We start from the raw sequence: 17197 nt of genomic DNA, 5'->3' as shown, positions 1-17197 counted from the left end.
CGCTGTCCAAAATCTGTCTCTTACGTTAATGCAGATTTCTAAAAGAAGTGAATAGAGGTTCATAAATATTGTATCCTATTGTATGCCCTGCCTCACTGGTGACATTTGTTGGGACTGTACGTAGCCTTAAAATAAAACCTGCAGACACTAAGCAGGGCTTAGAAGAAGGTTATTCATTCATTCTGAGAAAAAATTATTCATGTTACAGCACCTGAAGGCATGCTTTTTCCACAGATTTGATGGGTTCATTTCTGACCCACACAACATCTTTCCAACAAGTTTTCTGGTAATCCATGCGTAATCTTGCTTACTAACAAACAAACACCAAAACGCAAATGGAAACATAACCTCCTTGGCGAAGGTAACTATCAGGAAGTATTTTTCTTTCAATAAACTCAACAAAAATTACTTGAAAGTGACTGGAATTTGAGTGAGCACATAAGCAGTTTCTGCAAAACTTGTGGAGGATGAGGCAAAACTTTAGTGAACTGGCTTCCAGCTTGTCAGAGACTTGAGTGAAAAACTCACATGTTGGTTTCTGGTGTAGCAAATGGTTTGGGGCCAAAATACATTTCTGATCTGCTGAAGCATTCAGACCAGATGTCCTGGGACAGGTCTGCTCACAGAGTCTATGCTAAACCTGAAGAAGCAGATCTGGGCTTTCACTCTCCACTTATCTTGAACAAGCTCCCGAAAGAGGTCTGACCCAAACATGGCTCATGTGTTTTCAACTGCATTTTAATGAATTCAGTTTATCAATATCATGTGCTACACGTTAGCTGTACTGTAATTTTGTATTTTGTGTTGCCACTTGTTTGTCTTTTTTTGTAATGTCTCTTTACCATGCCATGTGTTTGTTTATGTCTTTTCTTAATGCATTTTATGACAAAATTATTTAAAGCTCTAAGTCTGATCTATTATGATCCCACATAAAGAGTGCTAAATTGTGTGTGCATTGTAACAGATTGCACATTTGGTTGGTGGGCATTTTTCGGGTCATCTACTAAAAATAATTGCGTAATGATAACAGGTGCAGACATGGTAGAGGCAGTAGTATTTAAATGAGTGTTTTTTGTGCGTTACTGGTTTTTGCCATGGAGCATTACAGAGCAGAGTGACCGCAAGTGCAAACTCAAATTTAATGATGTGGAATTGGAGGTGTTAGTAGAAGAGGCTAATATTAATATAACGCAAAGAAACGATGTGGGAGAGTATTTGCGAGAAAGTAAAAAGAAAAACCGATGACATTAAGGAAAGGTGACAGGACATAAGAAGAACAAAAGAAAAGATTTCATAATAAATCCTCAGCAAATAAAACAGGTGGGGGGGCAGTGGAAGAGATGCCTCTGACCAATATTGAGCAGCAGGTGCAGTTCACTTTCTGCGATGAGCAGAACAAACCTGTTCTCTCTGTCTTCTTCCATGCCGTCTCCTCCTTGCCACAATAACTGCAGCCATCTGTGCGCAACGCTGTGCCGATTAGCACCTACCTTTCAAACGTACTAAATATATATGTAGTCACAATCACTGCAATTATTTTCAGGCTTTGTAAATCACAATGCGTGTGCTAAATTAAAGTATTTGCATCTACTCCTCCCAATATTTTGCGCAGCAGGGAGAATCGCTCGATATTGCATATTCATCAAGGAAAACGTACTAAATGAACAGCGTGTGCTATTCTGCACACAATCCTCAGTCTGCACCGTTAGTAGATCAGCTTGCATGTTTTTTTGCAGGTGAAATCCAGTTTGCACACGTTTTACACACGCAAACCTTCAGTAGATCAGGCCCTATGTACAGAGGCGGACTTAACCATTAGGCAAAGGTCGGCAATTGCTTTGGGCCCCGAACTACCAGGGGCCCCATAAAACACCTTATAAACTTATGGTGGAGATTTTTTTTTTTTTGCTCTTCATTAATTAATCATAAAGTCATTCTAAAAATCCGTACGCTAAAAAGTCATCAGAATGCCTATAAGTAACTAGTGTCTCAGCATTTCTCTTCCCCCTCAGTCCCCACTACAATGAGCGCATCCAGGGAAGTGATTCGGGGTGTAAACAGAGAGTGACGAGTGAGAGAGGTGGTGTGAAACGGCTGAACGATGAAGTGAAGCTACCCAAGCGGTTGTGAAAAATGTAAGAAGTGGGAGGGCGGTAAAGAGTTCTTGGCAACACTGCCAAAAGTGGCAACCTTTTGCAGAGTGCAGGCAGGTAACCAGGTCCTGGCTTGTGTACAGTGATAAAAAGGAGTGTGTAATGTGCTGTTGGAGACAGAGAAATACACACTCAGCTAAGTGGGGATGGGTTCAATACATGGAAAAATCTTGCAGCCCACTTGAAACAGCATGAGAGGTCTGCTGAACACATTACTAAAATGGCTACTTGGCACACTTTACTACAGAAACTTCAAACACACACAGCTATAGATCAGTTGAACCCAGATATAACTGCTGTTGAAGTAAACCCCTGGAATGAGATTTTGAGATTACATGCCATAGAGAACCATCTGGCAATCTTGCATTTCGTGGACACTCAGAGATTGTTTGAGTTTGGCAATGGACATTTCTTTGGGCAAGTAGAATTGATGGCTCAGTTTGACCCTGTCATGCGAGAGCAATTGAGGCAAAAGAGCTCAGTGACACTTATTTAAGCAAGCTTATTCAAAATGAACTTATCTCCTTCGTGGCAAAGTGTATAATTGATGCAATTGTAGAGAGAGGAATGAAAGACAAGTATTATGCAGTAATCAAGGGCTGCACTCCAGACTTCAGTCACAATGAGCAGCTGTCAGTGGTGCTACGGATGGTAAATTGTGAATTGTGCTCATAAATTGTGACTCATGAGCACTTTGTTGGTGTTCTTCACATGACAGAACCAGAAAAGGTTTATCTGAGTCATTTTTAGGGCAACTAGAAACACTAGGTTTGGATCTTTCCAATTGTGGAGGTCAGTCATATGATAATGGCAGTATCATAAGGTAATTGATGACATTTTTCATTGATTTGATTTTCATCAACAATATTACAATAAGGTACATTCTTATTGTACAGATCATATTGTTTATGAAAATAAGATTTTACTGTGAGTGCATTTCTTAAACTGTTAATATGTTTTGTTGGGTTGGGAAAAAGTTACGACTTTCTTAACTATTTCTTAGATGCGGAGGGCCCCATGCCTACATTTGCCTCGGGCCCCCAAATGTCTAAATCTGCTATTGCCTATGTATTACCAACTTTTTTGAAAGGTGCAGTGCAAATACACTTGTCTTGAGGAAAATAATAATGTTCAATCTAATCAAACAGTAAGATTCAGACTGAATTTACCCTAATTTCCTATTTCATTATTTCTAATTTCTGTATGAATTTTTGTCAGACAACAAACAGAGTGAGAGAGAAAAAAGAACGAGCAGACGGAGCTTAAGTTCAGTTCACTCCAATATTTTATACTTTGCCTTTGAGAAACTCTGTGCTCTGCATAATAATGACAGGACACAGAATGTAAATTTCAGATTGAATTTGGAGAAAATGTGCTCAGTGCTGACCTGAGGCCAGTCTCATTCACTGCACCCCCCTCTTTTTATGGCAACATTAAACTCAGCTCTTTCTCTCTCGCTCTCTCTCTGTCTGTCCACCGGCTGAAGACATGAACCAGTCGATGATCTCGTGCTCACACAGACACTGTTTAAGTCCTGGTGTTGTTTTACAGCTGTAATATGTGCTCGTTGAATTCTCTCTGCTTGTTTTTAAGACGCTTTGTTCGAAAAATCTATCACTCATCTTTACTTCAGGCAGAAGTGGAAATGAACCGTTTTACGCACCATTAAATTCTCAGCAAACATGAGGCTGTGCAGAAAAGGTCAGAAGAATAAAAAGTTTCTTTTTAAAGGCTGTTTTTAACTTTGTTGGTTATTAAGCCGTTGATACGCACAAAGAATGATTGATCGACTGTCTATTAGGTATGAGTGAACAAACACAAGTACAGAGAGAATATCCTTTCTACACAGCTTATTTAGAGTAGCAGTATATTACAGTAGCAGTAGAGAAGCAACACCCATTAATCAAGCTAAATCAAATAATATACCTCATTAAAGGTTGTTTTCCTGAAGAAGCAGTACACAACATTATAAATTCTATATAACCTAAGCATATATAACAGCGTTTGTTGTGATTCTTTCTTTTTTCAATTAATTAAGACTTTATTTATTTTCAAAACATTACTTAAAATCCACCTTTGCAGCCATTTACATGTAATAAGAAAAGAACAGTGCATTTAAGAACTAATTGTTTAGGGTAAGTTTATTTTAAGTATTTTATTTTAAGTTGTGATCTAAAAAGGAACACATGTTTTTGTATGAAAACCTTCGTTTATTCAATGTAACTAATGGAATAAATATAATCATTTCATATTTGTAATATGGTCTGTCATTTTTGAAAACCCGGTCACGCCAGCCGCATTTTGAAAATGGATGCTGGTCTATTCGTGGTCTGTACATGTGCTTTGGGTGGGAAAAAAGGAAAATAAACATTGAACGTTAAAGGTCACTTATCACGTTTTGAGGAGACCTTTGAGAAAATGAAGGGCTTTCAACAAAAATGAAAATAAAATAATGTTCAATAGGAGGTTATTAATGGCATTATGAAAACCATTCATTTTCTCAGAACTTCTTTTGTGGAAGTTTTCTGGAAGCTGGTGAAAGGAGAACCCAGACGGCAGCTGATGTCTTATGCAGAAGATTTTAATGTAGACTTGCTGCATCAAGGAGACCAGAAGGTGCAACAATATACAAACACTAACAGAGTAACATGAGCAATTGTCACCCCCAAGTCCGAAGATGTCTCCCACAGCATCCCCATATATCTTCCTCTACTTGCATCACCCATTCTAACAGCACATCAATGAATGGCTAGATTTGCTGTCACTCTCTATGTTACATGAAGCTGTTCACATCCTGTTGGATTGTTAAGTCTAAATATGCATTCCTAAACCACATTGTGTCCTTATGTCTTGACACCGGTGGAATACACAAAAGAGTTGAAGTTGGTGCCTCTCTGTCTGGGATGTTCCCTGGATTAGCCATCAGTAGCTGAAGGCTGAGGCTGAGCACAAGACTCTGTGTTCTGAATGAGCTAACGCAATGCTTCATATTATTGTTGAGACAAATAGATTCAGTCGAAAGAAACTGCTTTTATTTTGAAATTAAGAAGTGTTGCACCTATTTATGTTGTATGTTATATTTAACAGATACAAACACTGAATCTGTACTAAAAGATCATTTTATCATTTAATTCTATTTTGTCGCGTGACTCACTGAGGCACAAGTGTTCACACTGTTTTATAACAATGTGAGCACGTGTCCCAGACCATCTTTGAATCTGGTCTTAGTGATCTCGGTGCTTCTCTGGTACATTCTGTTACAGCCGTCCACTTGTAACCAGATCACTAAGGATAGATGCTATGATCACTTCTAAACATGGAGTAAGCCAGAGTTTTCAGAGCAGGAGAGTATTTTTAAAAAAAAGATGTTGCCTCACAATGAATGTAGGACAAACCAATAGAAATAAACATGTGGCTGAGCCGCAGTTTACATGGTTGATTTTTATGTGTCTTTGTGAGGGAAATCAGCAGAGGTGTAAATAGTTGATCATTGCAGATCATTTCCACTGAGCGTATTCTCCGGTTTCACTTTTCACTCTGCTGTGATTCACTAACTCAGACGTAATAAAATGTCATGCTCTGCCATCATGTTTAATCACTGATACTTAAGCTTTATTGCTGCTGTGTGTAATCAGACTGTTGCTGTCAGAGACTCATATTTCACTCCCATACACACGTACACTCACACTATTGCGGAAAAAAATGCTCCTTAAATACAGGACATAAACTGAAAACCTCTAAAAAGTTTGTATTGTGTCTCCATGGCTCCGTGTTAATGGGGTCTAAGTACAGGCAGCTTGGTTGTACTGAAATATAATAACACAAAGTGAATCTGTGAGTGTGAATGTTAGGCTCAGGCCTCGCATCAGCGCCACATCCAGCTTGTTGAGCGAGCAATGCCATGTTAAATAGCCCAGGTAGTGATGTCACGGGACATGTAGTGCCTGCATGCACTGGTTACTTGTTGCGCATGCGCTGAATAAACGGTCTCGTGTTCTCAGACCAAAAGAGACGAAGGTGTGCTGATTTTTCCTCCCGTGAATAAGTTAACCAATCTGGTGACTGTCAAACGGATAGACTGCTGCAGGGATGTCTAACGCAACACAGCTCATTTGCAAATGTAAGCTGAACAACATGAGCAACTTTTATTCTGGAGGTTCAAGTATTGAACAGATTTTATTTAAAGTATTTCTTTTTTCAGCCATGATGCAAGTAGCAAGGCTCTACATGTGTTAAAATGTTGGTCTGTTGTTTGGTCCAGTCAACACCAGTTAATATTCCATTAAATAACCTGCAGAAACTTGTGTTTCCAGACTGATTTTGTCTGAGGCTGATGAAAAACATGATGTCTGTTTGCTTTAAAAGTTTTAAATGAGGCATCTAAGCAACAGACCACAGAAGAAGCTTGGGAGTGTGAGTCTTTGTGTTTTCCTGTGGACTGGTAAAACGAGGCCTCTCATTAGTCTTGGGTGCGATCCCGCATTCCTTCTCTGCTCATCACCAAATAAACAGCATTTGTCAGAGTAAATCTGCCGCCGCTGCTGATTTAATTTGGCTCCAGGAAAAAGAAAATAAAATCCAGACACCAGAGAAACAAACAGATTTAAAGAAGATTCTCCTGCACAGGAATCAGGAGATGCTCCTCGATTTAAAACCAGCTGTGTCGTTGTTGTTGATTGTGTGCAGTGAATTTGCATTTGTCTCATGCTGAGTAAAGTGTTTCCTCTGCTTCTTTCATGCCTGCTGAAAGTCATTGTTAACTCTCAGTCTTCAGGAGATTTGATGGACACATCGAGCTGATTTCCATGAATTAAACACAAAAAACCCCAGTGGGTTTCTAATGTGGCTTCCACTTGATTATTCATCAGAAACAGTCAACTCACTTGCCTGAGTTGAGGCTTGTTTGAAAAGACAGTGAAGAACTCATCATCAGTTTGTCCTCAGAAACAACAAGAATCACTTAATGGTGTTGAACTTATCAGGGTTCAACTTAATTCACCATTCACAAGTCAAATTTACATCTTGTCTGTCACATTAGTTTAGCTGCTGTGGTTTTGCTGTCACTTTTCATTGGGTATAACAATAGAAATATATAATGTGACAGAAATCATCCTTGGTTTTTCATTCTCTGCTGTAGCATTGCACTGATGAACCGTGAAGGAAATCCAACAATAAGAAAACTCAAAATCTCAAATGTTTTGCAGAGCTTATGTTACACCTCACTGCTGTTCCAAAACCAGTGTGAGCTCAGTTAGTGGATGTGAGGCCACATTTTGACCAAAATGAACATAAACAAACTAACTCAAAATATTGCTCAACGAAATTCTGTCGCTGATGTGAAAGCTTGCATTAAGTAGATATTTTGGAATTGTGGAAGATCAGAATGCGTGTTGTTTGTGATAGCTGCAGCCACAGTTCTTCGAACTGCCAGACAGACATCCTGAAATACTTCCTGAAGCACCAGTGGCACCAGGCAGTGACAGTTCTCCTCTCTTCATCAATATTGTACCCGAGTTAAATATGCACCAGATCCTCATGACTTGATGTTGACGCCATCTTTCTTTTCCCATTTTTTCATTTATCCTCGTAATTTCTTAACTAAGCTGTATCACACTTAAGGTTATAAACCTACCAGATTAAACCCAATTTGTTTATTTTTGTGTATTAAGGGTATCATCCATGTTCATCAAAAAATAAATAATGAGTAAGATACCAGTTAAAAGTAGTGTGATGCGATCTGAAGTTTTAAAGTACCTGCTCTGTGCTGTAGCGGAGTCACATCATAGATTAACACCTGATGAGAGGAGAGTTGAGACACTTCCTGTAATTTGACTCAGTCAGGAACCTTGAGCACATAGATTGACAGTTTTACAGATATGTTCAGCATCAAAGCATTGCTGACAAATACAAAAACATCATTAGAGATACAGGGTTGCATGGGAGTTGCAGAAATACGAGAATTAAATAACATAATTAAGACACAAAGCAATCAATGTTGTCTGTGACTGTAAAACAAACAGCAGAAGTGAGTTGTTCAAACTCAGGAGGCAGCAGGAACAGAATCCACTAAGATGTCTGGTTCCATTAACTGGTGCAGCTCTGAACCCTTAGATTATATATTTGGTGTTCTTTAACAAACAGATGGCAAGTGGACCTGTGGGAGCAGTCACATCAAATATACACTGGTGTAGTGCTGAAAGATCTCAGCAACAAACGCAGGAACTCCTCAACTCAAAGCTGAATCTGTCACATAAAGATCAGTGGATTTTTCAAAGAGCTTAAGAATAAAATGTATTCTTGATAACAAGCAGTTAGTTCGTAAAGTATAAACATGGATCAGGCAGGAGAAAATATCAGCTATTGGCTCGACCCTGGAAGTGATACATACATCTGGTCCACACCAAACCTTAGACTGGATATAAAGATGGACGACATGGCAGCCCCCAAAGTGAAGTCATATTATCTTGGTCACCCTTTGTGTCTGGCTGCAGTACAGGTCATAAACTTCTTCATTAGGAGATGGGACCAAAAAGTGAAAGTAAACATGAAATAAATAATTTTCAATAATCATTTCAGGTAGTTCTCATCATACTGATGTCCAAATATTCATGTTCCTCATTACTTTTGATTGAATATTGATGTCATAAAAGACGTGGTGAAACTCTTGATTGACAGCTGAGACTGACTAGTGATTGGTCGAGGGTGAAAAAACTCGAAAAAGATTTGTTTGTTTGTTTTTTCCACGACTATTACTAATAACTAGAGTCTCAGGAGGTTAAGAGAATGAACCTCAACAATAGCAGAAAAGAAACTCGACAATTTGCTTTAAGCTTCATTAAGACATATGAAGTGATATCTAGGTTCAACTTTCTCCAATGGGTTGTGAGTTTGACAGAGTCCGGGTCACAGTTATTTGTCAGGTGATGATTTGAGGCCTAGATAGTCTTCATCTCCTCCTGACTCTCCATCCTGTCAGATGGACAGTTTTCATTTCCTGTGCTGCTCCAGACACCAGATGAGTCCTGACAGTGTTTGTGTTGATCTCTTTCTCCAGACTCATCTATGCGACACCCCCGGCCGCTGAGTGAAGGCTCTGTGGAAAGCTAATCGATTGTAGGAAAACATCAGCAATAATCACCACCAGCGCAGGCACAGGGAGCGCGACCTGACGGAGACGGGTCCAGATCTGAGCAGGAGGGCAGCTGTGATGGAGTCTGTGTGACGCAGAACTGCTGAGAACTTTGATAAGAGCTTGAACGTAACCTGGAGCCTCTGAGGCTGAACGATCAATCAACAGGATTGTTTTATTCAGACAGAAGAGCAGGGGACTGCAGAGCTGCTGTCATCATCATCATCACATCTCCATCAACAGCCAAACAGCCATCACTCAACATGGAGGGCACATGTTCCTGCTGGAACATGTGCAGAAAAGATGTGAGATCAGCAAGTGTCTCAGACAGATCATCACTTTCATGCACAGAACATCTCATGCTGAGTGTATGAAATATGTTTCATTATATAATACAAGATTAAATAAATAAATGCTTGGTTCATAATAAAATGAGTTTATTATTTACCGTAGTCTATATAAAAATACAATGAGAAACTGAATATGTAATTCACAATCTAATAAAGAATGAGGAAATATTATGTATTAAATGGGTTTTTTATTTTTATTATTCATTATCATTCTTATTACATCCACTATTATAATTGTTTTTTCTATTACAACCAAAGATTTCTAGCACATATGAATATCTATTTGAATATGTAAAATTTGCTTTATAAAATAACAGAAACGCTTCTCTTCGAGATGCTGTACACCTCATTTATTATTAGTAGATGTAGTATTACTAGTATTTTCATTATCAATTACATTAATCATAAATGTATCAAGGAATGCAAATGAATTACATCATTTGTGATAACTTTATATATATAAACATATATTATATAAAATAAAGGAGTATCCATATGTTATTTAACCAAATGGAAAGTGTGTTTTTATTTGTATCATTGACAGCGAACACTGCAGTTTCAGTTTCTATAGAAACTCTGAATAATGTATTTCTTTATGGTAAACAACACATGCAGTAATTAGAGCAGAAAGTAAAGAACACAACATATTGGATCACAATAACATGTGAGTTCAGAGGAAACATAAAAATAGTCATTGGCCAGTGGATGACAGCAATAATTCATGCTGTCAGTGCTACTCTCCAACAACTGGAAGATCTACATTTTCACAGCAGCACACAATGTTTGCAGCAACATTCCTATAAAGAGCATTATACCTGACAAAACATGAACAGGTTTATATTCAGACATGTTCAGATTACATCTGAGGCTGGCTGGATTAGCACAAGTTACTAACTGTGACATAAAGCTGCTGGTTTCTTGGATTTCTTCAAAGCTCCGAACTTCACATGAGGATTTTTTTCCAACTCCATAAGATAAGCCTGGAAAATATTTTGTATGATGTAACATGTGTATGATGGTTTCTGGAACAGTTGGCAGGATTTGAACCGTCAACACATGTTTCCCCACTAAGAGGTTGAATGAATGCAAACCAACAGGCAATATCAGAGTGTTGGCACTCAAAAAATAATAACTCACATGCGATCTGCAGCAGCATATCACGATCTATGACTACGTTTGATTGTCGGTCACTCTCCAGTGGAGGATGTTGGAATGGGTTGACAAAGTCAGTTTAATCCCTGTTTTACATTAAAATAAAACGTGATATTTTGTCAAACCTATAACCAAGTGTCCTATTTCAGAGTGGCACTGTATACCTGAATTGAAAACTGCAGGCACAAAGACAAGGGTGCCCCTCACAGTGCCCCTCACAGTGCCCCTCACAGTGCCCCTCACAGTGCCCCTCACATTTCGGTGCTCCGCCCCTGTTGCACCGGACCGGTCCCGGTGTATCGCGCTTGATTTGCCCCAAGATACACGTTATTGAAACCGGTGACGTCAGAGAGAGAGAGAGAGAGAGAGAGAGAGAGAGAGAGATGCTGTGGAAGCAGCAGGTCGCAGAGGATCCTCAGACCCATAGTGGCAGCAGCTGCATCTCCTCCTCCTCCTCCTCCTCCTCCACTCCATCACCACCGGGCAGCCGGTCCGCGAGACGACCTGAACGACAGACACGTGCAACATGCCAGCTGAACACTTCCTGTCGGCCCCGGCGTCGCTTCTTCCAACTCTGGTGGGATTTACGCGGACGAGCGGACGGAGACTGTTGATGGATCCGCGGCGCAGGGAGCTGTAAGTTGGGCAGTAAAGTGGGAAACTTCCTATCTGGACCAGGTTTTACAATTTGATGGACGTGCTGCGGTGGAGGGGATCACCTCGGGAATCATCACCCGCTGCTGCTGCTGCCGGTCGCCGCTGCGCACCGTGACGCGCCGGGTTGCGCGGAGAGGACCCCCGGCTGCTTCACCCGGAGAGTCCGGGGAGAGAAACAAAACCCCTCAGTGCTTCTTAAATCTCCTCAACTCTGGATCTATCAATTCAGGCTCGTGTGTGGTTTCATATCCCGGAGATGCCACCTGTGTCTCGCCTCCGTCCTCCTGTGGATGGGATCGAGATGGATGTGGCGCCGTGAGGAGGCACCTGCTCCCGGATAATCACAGTTTGGACAGTTTGTGGCTGCCGGTGCGGCTCTCGGCTCTTCCTCATGCAGCTCCTCCGGCTGGCCTGGGCTCTGACTGCCGCTGCGGTCTGCATCCTGCTCCTGCTGCTGCTCCACAACCACATCCTCAGAGAAGGTAGCTCACACACTTTGGGATGGTGTGTGTGTGTGTGTGTGTGTGTGTGTGTGTGGAAGGTCAAACTGAGGGCCTCAACAGGTCTCTGATTTTTTTTGCAAATGTTAAAGACTACGTCTACATAAAAATGAACATGTGCGCAGTCGTGCACGTGTTGCTCATCGCGTGCATGTGCAGCAGAGGACGACATGGTGATAAAGGTGAAGGGCGGGAGATGGTGAACAGACCAAGCAACAGAGGCAGTGGAGTAGTTCCTGGGTTCTGGGCCGGGCTGAGGCGCTCAGGAGGCGGCCTGAGCTCCAGCGAAGCTCGGCTGGTTTCTATTGGAAGAATCCAGAAAGATTAGAGACAATGATCAGAGGAATCACTGTGACTCTGCCCCTCCTCTCTCTCACTCTCTCTCACACACACACACACAGACAAACAAAGACACAATCCATGCAGTTAGATTTTTATGTGTCACAAATTTACACATTAAACGCCTGATCGACTGGATATGAGTTCTGAAAAAGTTAAACTTGCCTGATTACAAAATAATAAAATGACCGAGGTAAAACTTTGCATATTTGAACCCTTATAGGGATTTCAAATCATGCTTCTGGTAATAACTCTTCACTTTTCCAAACATCAACGATGGATAATTATTGAACAATAATTAAACAAACTAAATGATAGGGCTGGCAGGCCCGGCAGTTCATAGGGAAAGCAGTCGTGCCCAGTTGAGGGGAAGCAAGAGGTCCGTCCACTCATTCCTTTTTGTTCATATTGACAGTACACAGTGTTGAACTAACACATCTTCAGTAATGCTAGAAATCACCTCAGATACTTTCATTTGTCAGTTTGAAGAGTTCGATGAAGAAAAAAAAGAAATGTCTCCAGCTACTGCACAAATTCCTTTGTAATCTTCAGAGTGTCCAGCTCCAAAGGAAACAAGAGACAGGCCTTGAATTAATTCCACTTCTGGTTTTACAAGTAGCAGGATCAACAGTCCCCTGGATTTTGCTACAGATGAAACCTTATGACCTTTCGCCTGGTGGACGCTGCACCGACAGGCACAACTCAGGCCTTGAAAAACACTGCAAACTCTTTTTTTTTTTTTTTTGGCAAGAACATAATAGTATTAAGAACTAGAGCTTATAACCCTGCCAAGGCCCAACAGTCCCCTTAAAACAACACATTTAAATTAACTACATCCACATTTTTATTTGGATCTGTGCCCAATGACACACATACATAAATATCAGTCCCAAACAAGCTGGATTTCAAAACACCCTATCTTACAATATTAAAGAAAGCCATACAAAATGACTTGCACCCACCCCCTGATCTGGATCCTCACCAAAATGTAATGGGGTCTTCCATGGGTCATCCCCCACCCCACATCAAAATGTAATGTTTGAGCATTTTTTGCATAATCCTGCTAACAAACAAATTAACAAACACACACACAAATACAGATTAAAACATAATACAACTAGCAGTAGCTCAGTCTATAGAGACTTGGCGGTTCAAGTCCAGCATGGACCGAAGTATGAAAGGTGGACTGGTAGTTGGAGAGGTGCTACCTAGGCGCCTTCATGGCTGCCCACTGTTCTGTGTGGTCACTGTGTGTATTGTGTTCCGTGTGTGCTGTGTTCACACGGATGGGTTAAAGGCAGAGGTCAAATTTCCCCATGTTGCATGTGCATGATTGTGGGACAATAAAAAGGAATCTTAAAGATGTGTAATGCCAATTAATAAGATCATTCTTTATTAGAAATGTGCAATATTACAGCAGCAAGAGTCAAAATAGGCATCAGTAAGAAACATTCAATAAAGTGTACGTGATTAAAAAAAAAAGATAAGCCATTGCTGGACAGTGGTTGGTAAAGTAGAGGACAAAACAATATTCATCAACATGAAAAACATCTAGTGTCACATTTAGTAATAATACAAGTGATGTTCTCTTCTTCTTTAATTCTTGCTATTCATTTGAAAAGTCTAATAGCCAATTCCATTCTGATGTTATTTGACAAAATGAAATCAATATCCAGACTTTCTGCATCGCCTCACTTTCCAAACCAAGCCTCCACCCTTGGTCATTGCTGAGTATTTTATGATCAGTTTCATTTTGGATGCTTGTATCAACAATCAGTGGAAATATCTTCAGTCTATCTCCAGTGCATAGATACGTTTGTGCGTTTGTTTGTGTGATCCTCTGCAACACAGACTGTGTAACATAAAGCCTTGGTTTTGCAGCCTTCAGAGCTTTTTCTCCCTCTGTTGAACCGAGCACAGCTTCCTTTGAGGTTTGACCTGCGCTAACAGAATGAATGTAAAAACAGTTTTCAGCAATAAAAGAGACCAGAAATGAAATAAAAATCAAAGAATCTCTGCTTAGCTCCTCAGCAGCAGTAATGATCCTGTGTGATGGCTCATTATCAGAGCTTTTTCTAAAGTGGAACTTACCTCCCAGTGAGACACTCTGCAGCAAAACCAGCAGCCATCATAACCTTGAAAATTGTACATGTGAAGTGAAGAGGACAGTTTGTAGCACAGATAGTGAATTTAACACACAAGCTGAGTTGCTCTGAGTTATGATTTCAATTAATAGTCCGCTATAGCTGCAACGATTGGTCTTTAATCAATTAGTTGATCGATAGAAAATGAATTCAACATTAAACCTTTTTTTGCTCCCAGCTTTTATCCTTTTCTCGTATAATTTTAAGCGGAACATCTTTGGACTTTTTCTTGGACAAAATAAAACATTTGAGGACGTCCAGCTACTTTCTGATGTTCTATGGACAAAACAATGATATGAGAGAACAGTCAGCAGATTAATTAACAATGAATTCAATGTGCATTGCAACCTAGTATGAATATGGGAAATTCTCAGGCAACAAGGTGTTTATAGGTGATTTAAGGTGATTAAAGGCAAACTGTCTGTTTGTTGTAGGGTCAGTGTCAATAGAGAGATTGACCTACTTTTGGAATCAGAATATTTTAACTTCTGCTGCAACTTTTCTTCTTTAAAAAAAAAAAAATTTGGAAATGACACTGAATCAGTAGATTGCAGTGGCAGCTCCAGGATTCTCCTAAATCAGGGGCTGTAAAGGGGCAACATTTACAAATGATATGTTCAACATCCATGCACAATTCCTGAATCCAGTGCACAAACTGCACATTTAAGGCACTCCTTGTTTCATTGAATATATTGAATACATTTTGAACATTGTTCCTTGTTCAAGCACATGTGTACTTTAGTAAATAACAATTCTTAACACAGTCATGTTTATTGTTAGTATTATTAGTAAGTGACCTCTTATTTAAAAGTCAAGTAGTCTTATTCAGGGATAGGTCAGTGTGAAAATACTGTTTTGGATAGTGTGGACTTTCAGACCAATTACAGAAAGTCAAGACAGCAATAATCAATAGAGGAAGAAAAATAAGAGGAAGTGGTTCACAGGATTGTTTGTGGTTTTTGAAAGAATAAGTATAAGTGGTTAATGGTGATGACAGAACATATGATTGTGATAAAGACTTTAGTCCCCTCCCTACTTTACAATGTGAAAGCTAAACTACCTGGATCACATGTAAATAATTTAACAATATAATAAAGACAGGACCCTTGGTGTGGACCATGGTCCAGACTTTCAGGTGTGAAAATACCCCTAACCTATATTAGATGCAGAACACATGTGCCAAACATGAGGCATCAAACCTAGCATATGTATATAACCTAGCGGACGGACAGTGTGCGAACCTGTGGATGTATTTGAATACAATGGGTTCACGCATATTGATCTTCTGGGTGATACCTATAAGTCTAGAGTTAGACAGTTCTAGGAACATTCAGAGTTCATGTGTGAAGGCAACGTTTGTCATGCAGTGCACTGCACTGACTCTCTCTGAATAGAGACACATAGAGCCTCTCTCTTGCAGAGCAGTCTCAGCTAAGTTTTTACTATGGATAGATACATTTTTTCCAAAAGGTGTGTGGCTACAATGTTGTTTTAATTATATATGTTTAAAAAACCTCAAATACCGCATTGCAATTGTATGCCTCCACCAACCAGCACAGATTCTGTCCAGATAAGTTTTTCCCCAGACTCACATGTGGACACCATGACCTTTGACCCCTTAAAATCTAATCAGTTAATCTTTGAGGGTTTTTCTGCTAAATTTGCAATGACAATAACAATGACCATCACCTCTAGATTGTTTTAAGTAATCTATGAGACCAAGTGAATGTTTGTGCCAGATGTAATGAAATTCCCTATGGGCGTTCGGATCATGTCCACAAAAACATGAGGTCACGGTCTCCTTTGACCTTCAACCACCAAAATCTAACCAGCTTATCCTTGTGTGCAACTGAAGTGACATTGCCTGTGATTGTGCTTCTTCTGCTACTTTGTAATCACACATATAAGTATGTAGGGGTCCGGGGGTCAATGATGATGGTCTTCAAAAGTGACTGACCCACGCAAGCCTATATCCTTGTGGGATGGTTTAAAAACAAGCCAACCGAAATGCCGGAACAAGTGGGGAACAGGAGTTTCCACCCCTGTGTCTGCTGTCCCCCCCCCCCCCCCCCCCCCCCCCCCCCACCCATCTGGTTCAGAAACTCGTGTTTAATTAGCTGTAGAAGGAAGTAGTCAGAGCACAACTGAGCCTTAGAAAATAAAATGCCTTATTTTTTATAATAAGGCTATTGATTAATCATAGATATATGTACTTTATTGATGCCAATTTAGGAAAACCGGTGTACTGCCAATCCCCACTTGTGACTCTCCCTCTCCCTGACATACAGATATTTCAAATAATCTTTGCAGCAGAGAGAAGAGAATCTTACAATCCACCATTCAGAGCTCAAAAAGACTCAGCTGGACACGTCCACATTTCTCCTGACGCTGCAGTAGCTCTTCATATTATTTTGGATTACATAGATGAAAGATCGGTATGTCAACTTCTTCTCGCTTTATCAAACAACGTAAGTGGTTCAACATATTTAATGGGATAAAGTTAAAATCCCAGATGAGAAATTTGAATGAAAACTTTTAAAGAAAAGTAGAGTGAGTAAATTTCAGGAGGTGTTTTCTCAGCGTGAAACACTTTAATGAACACAAACTGCAGACTGAAACTTCATCTCCATCTGTTTACTGAGTGACTCCTTTCTTCTTTCTGCTCGCTCATGAAGCTCATTTAGATACTGGAAACAGGCCTATTATGCAGACATACTGTTGTGCCTGCAGTGCAGAACGCTTACCTTAGGAGCCTTCAAAATCCAAATTAATT

At 40.1% G+C, this 17197-nt stretch overlaps 1 protein-coding gene across 1 annotated transcript in view; it reads left to right on the top strand.

Moving 5' to 3' along the window:
- Positions 1–11182: 11182 nt before the first annotated feature.
- The window catches only part of LOC109624258 (chemokine-like protein TAFA-5), a 47133-nt gene continuing 41118 nt past the window's right edge, over positions 11183–17197 (top strand). Inside the window, exon 1 of the mRNA XM_020078809.2 lies at positions 11183–11923. Coding sequence (XP_019934368.2) covers positions 11833–11923 — 91 coding nt within the window. The 5' untranslated portion in view covers positions 11183–11832. The remainder of the gene's footprint in view (positions 11924–17197) is intronic.

Source organism: Paralichthys olivaceus, chromosome 7 (genome assembly GCF_024713975.1).
Source record: "Paralichthys olivaceus isolate ysfri-2021 chromosome 7, ASM2471397v2, whole genome shotgun sequence".
Lineage (NCBI taxonomy): Eukaryota > Metazoa > Chordata > Actinopteri > Pleuronectiformes > Paralichthyidae > Paralichthys > Paralichthys olivaceus.
The sequence above is the reverse complement of the archived record's forward strand: the minus strand, read 5'-3'. Positions and strand labels throughout refer to the sequence as shown.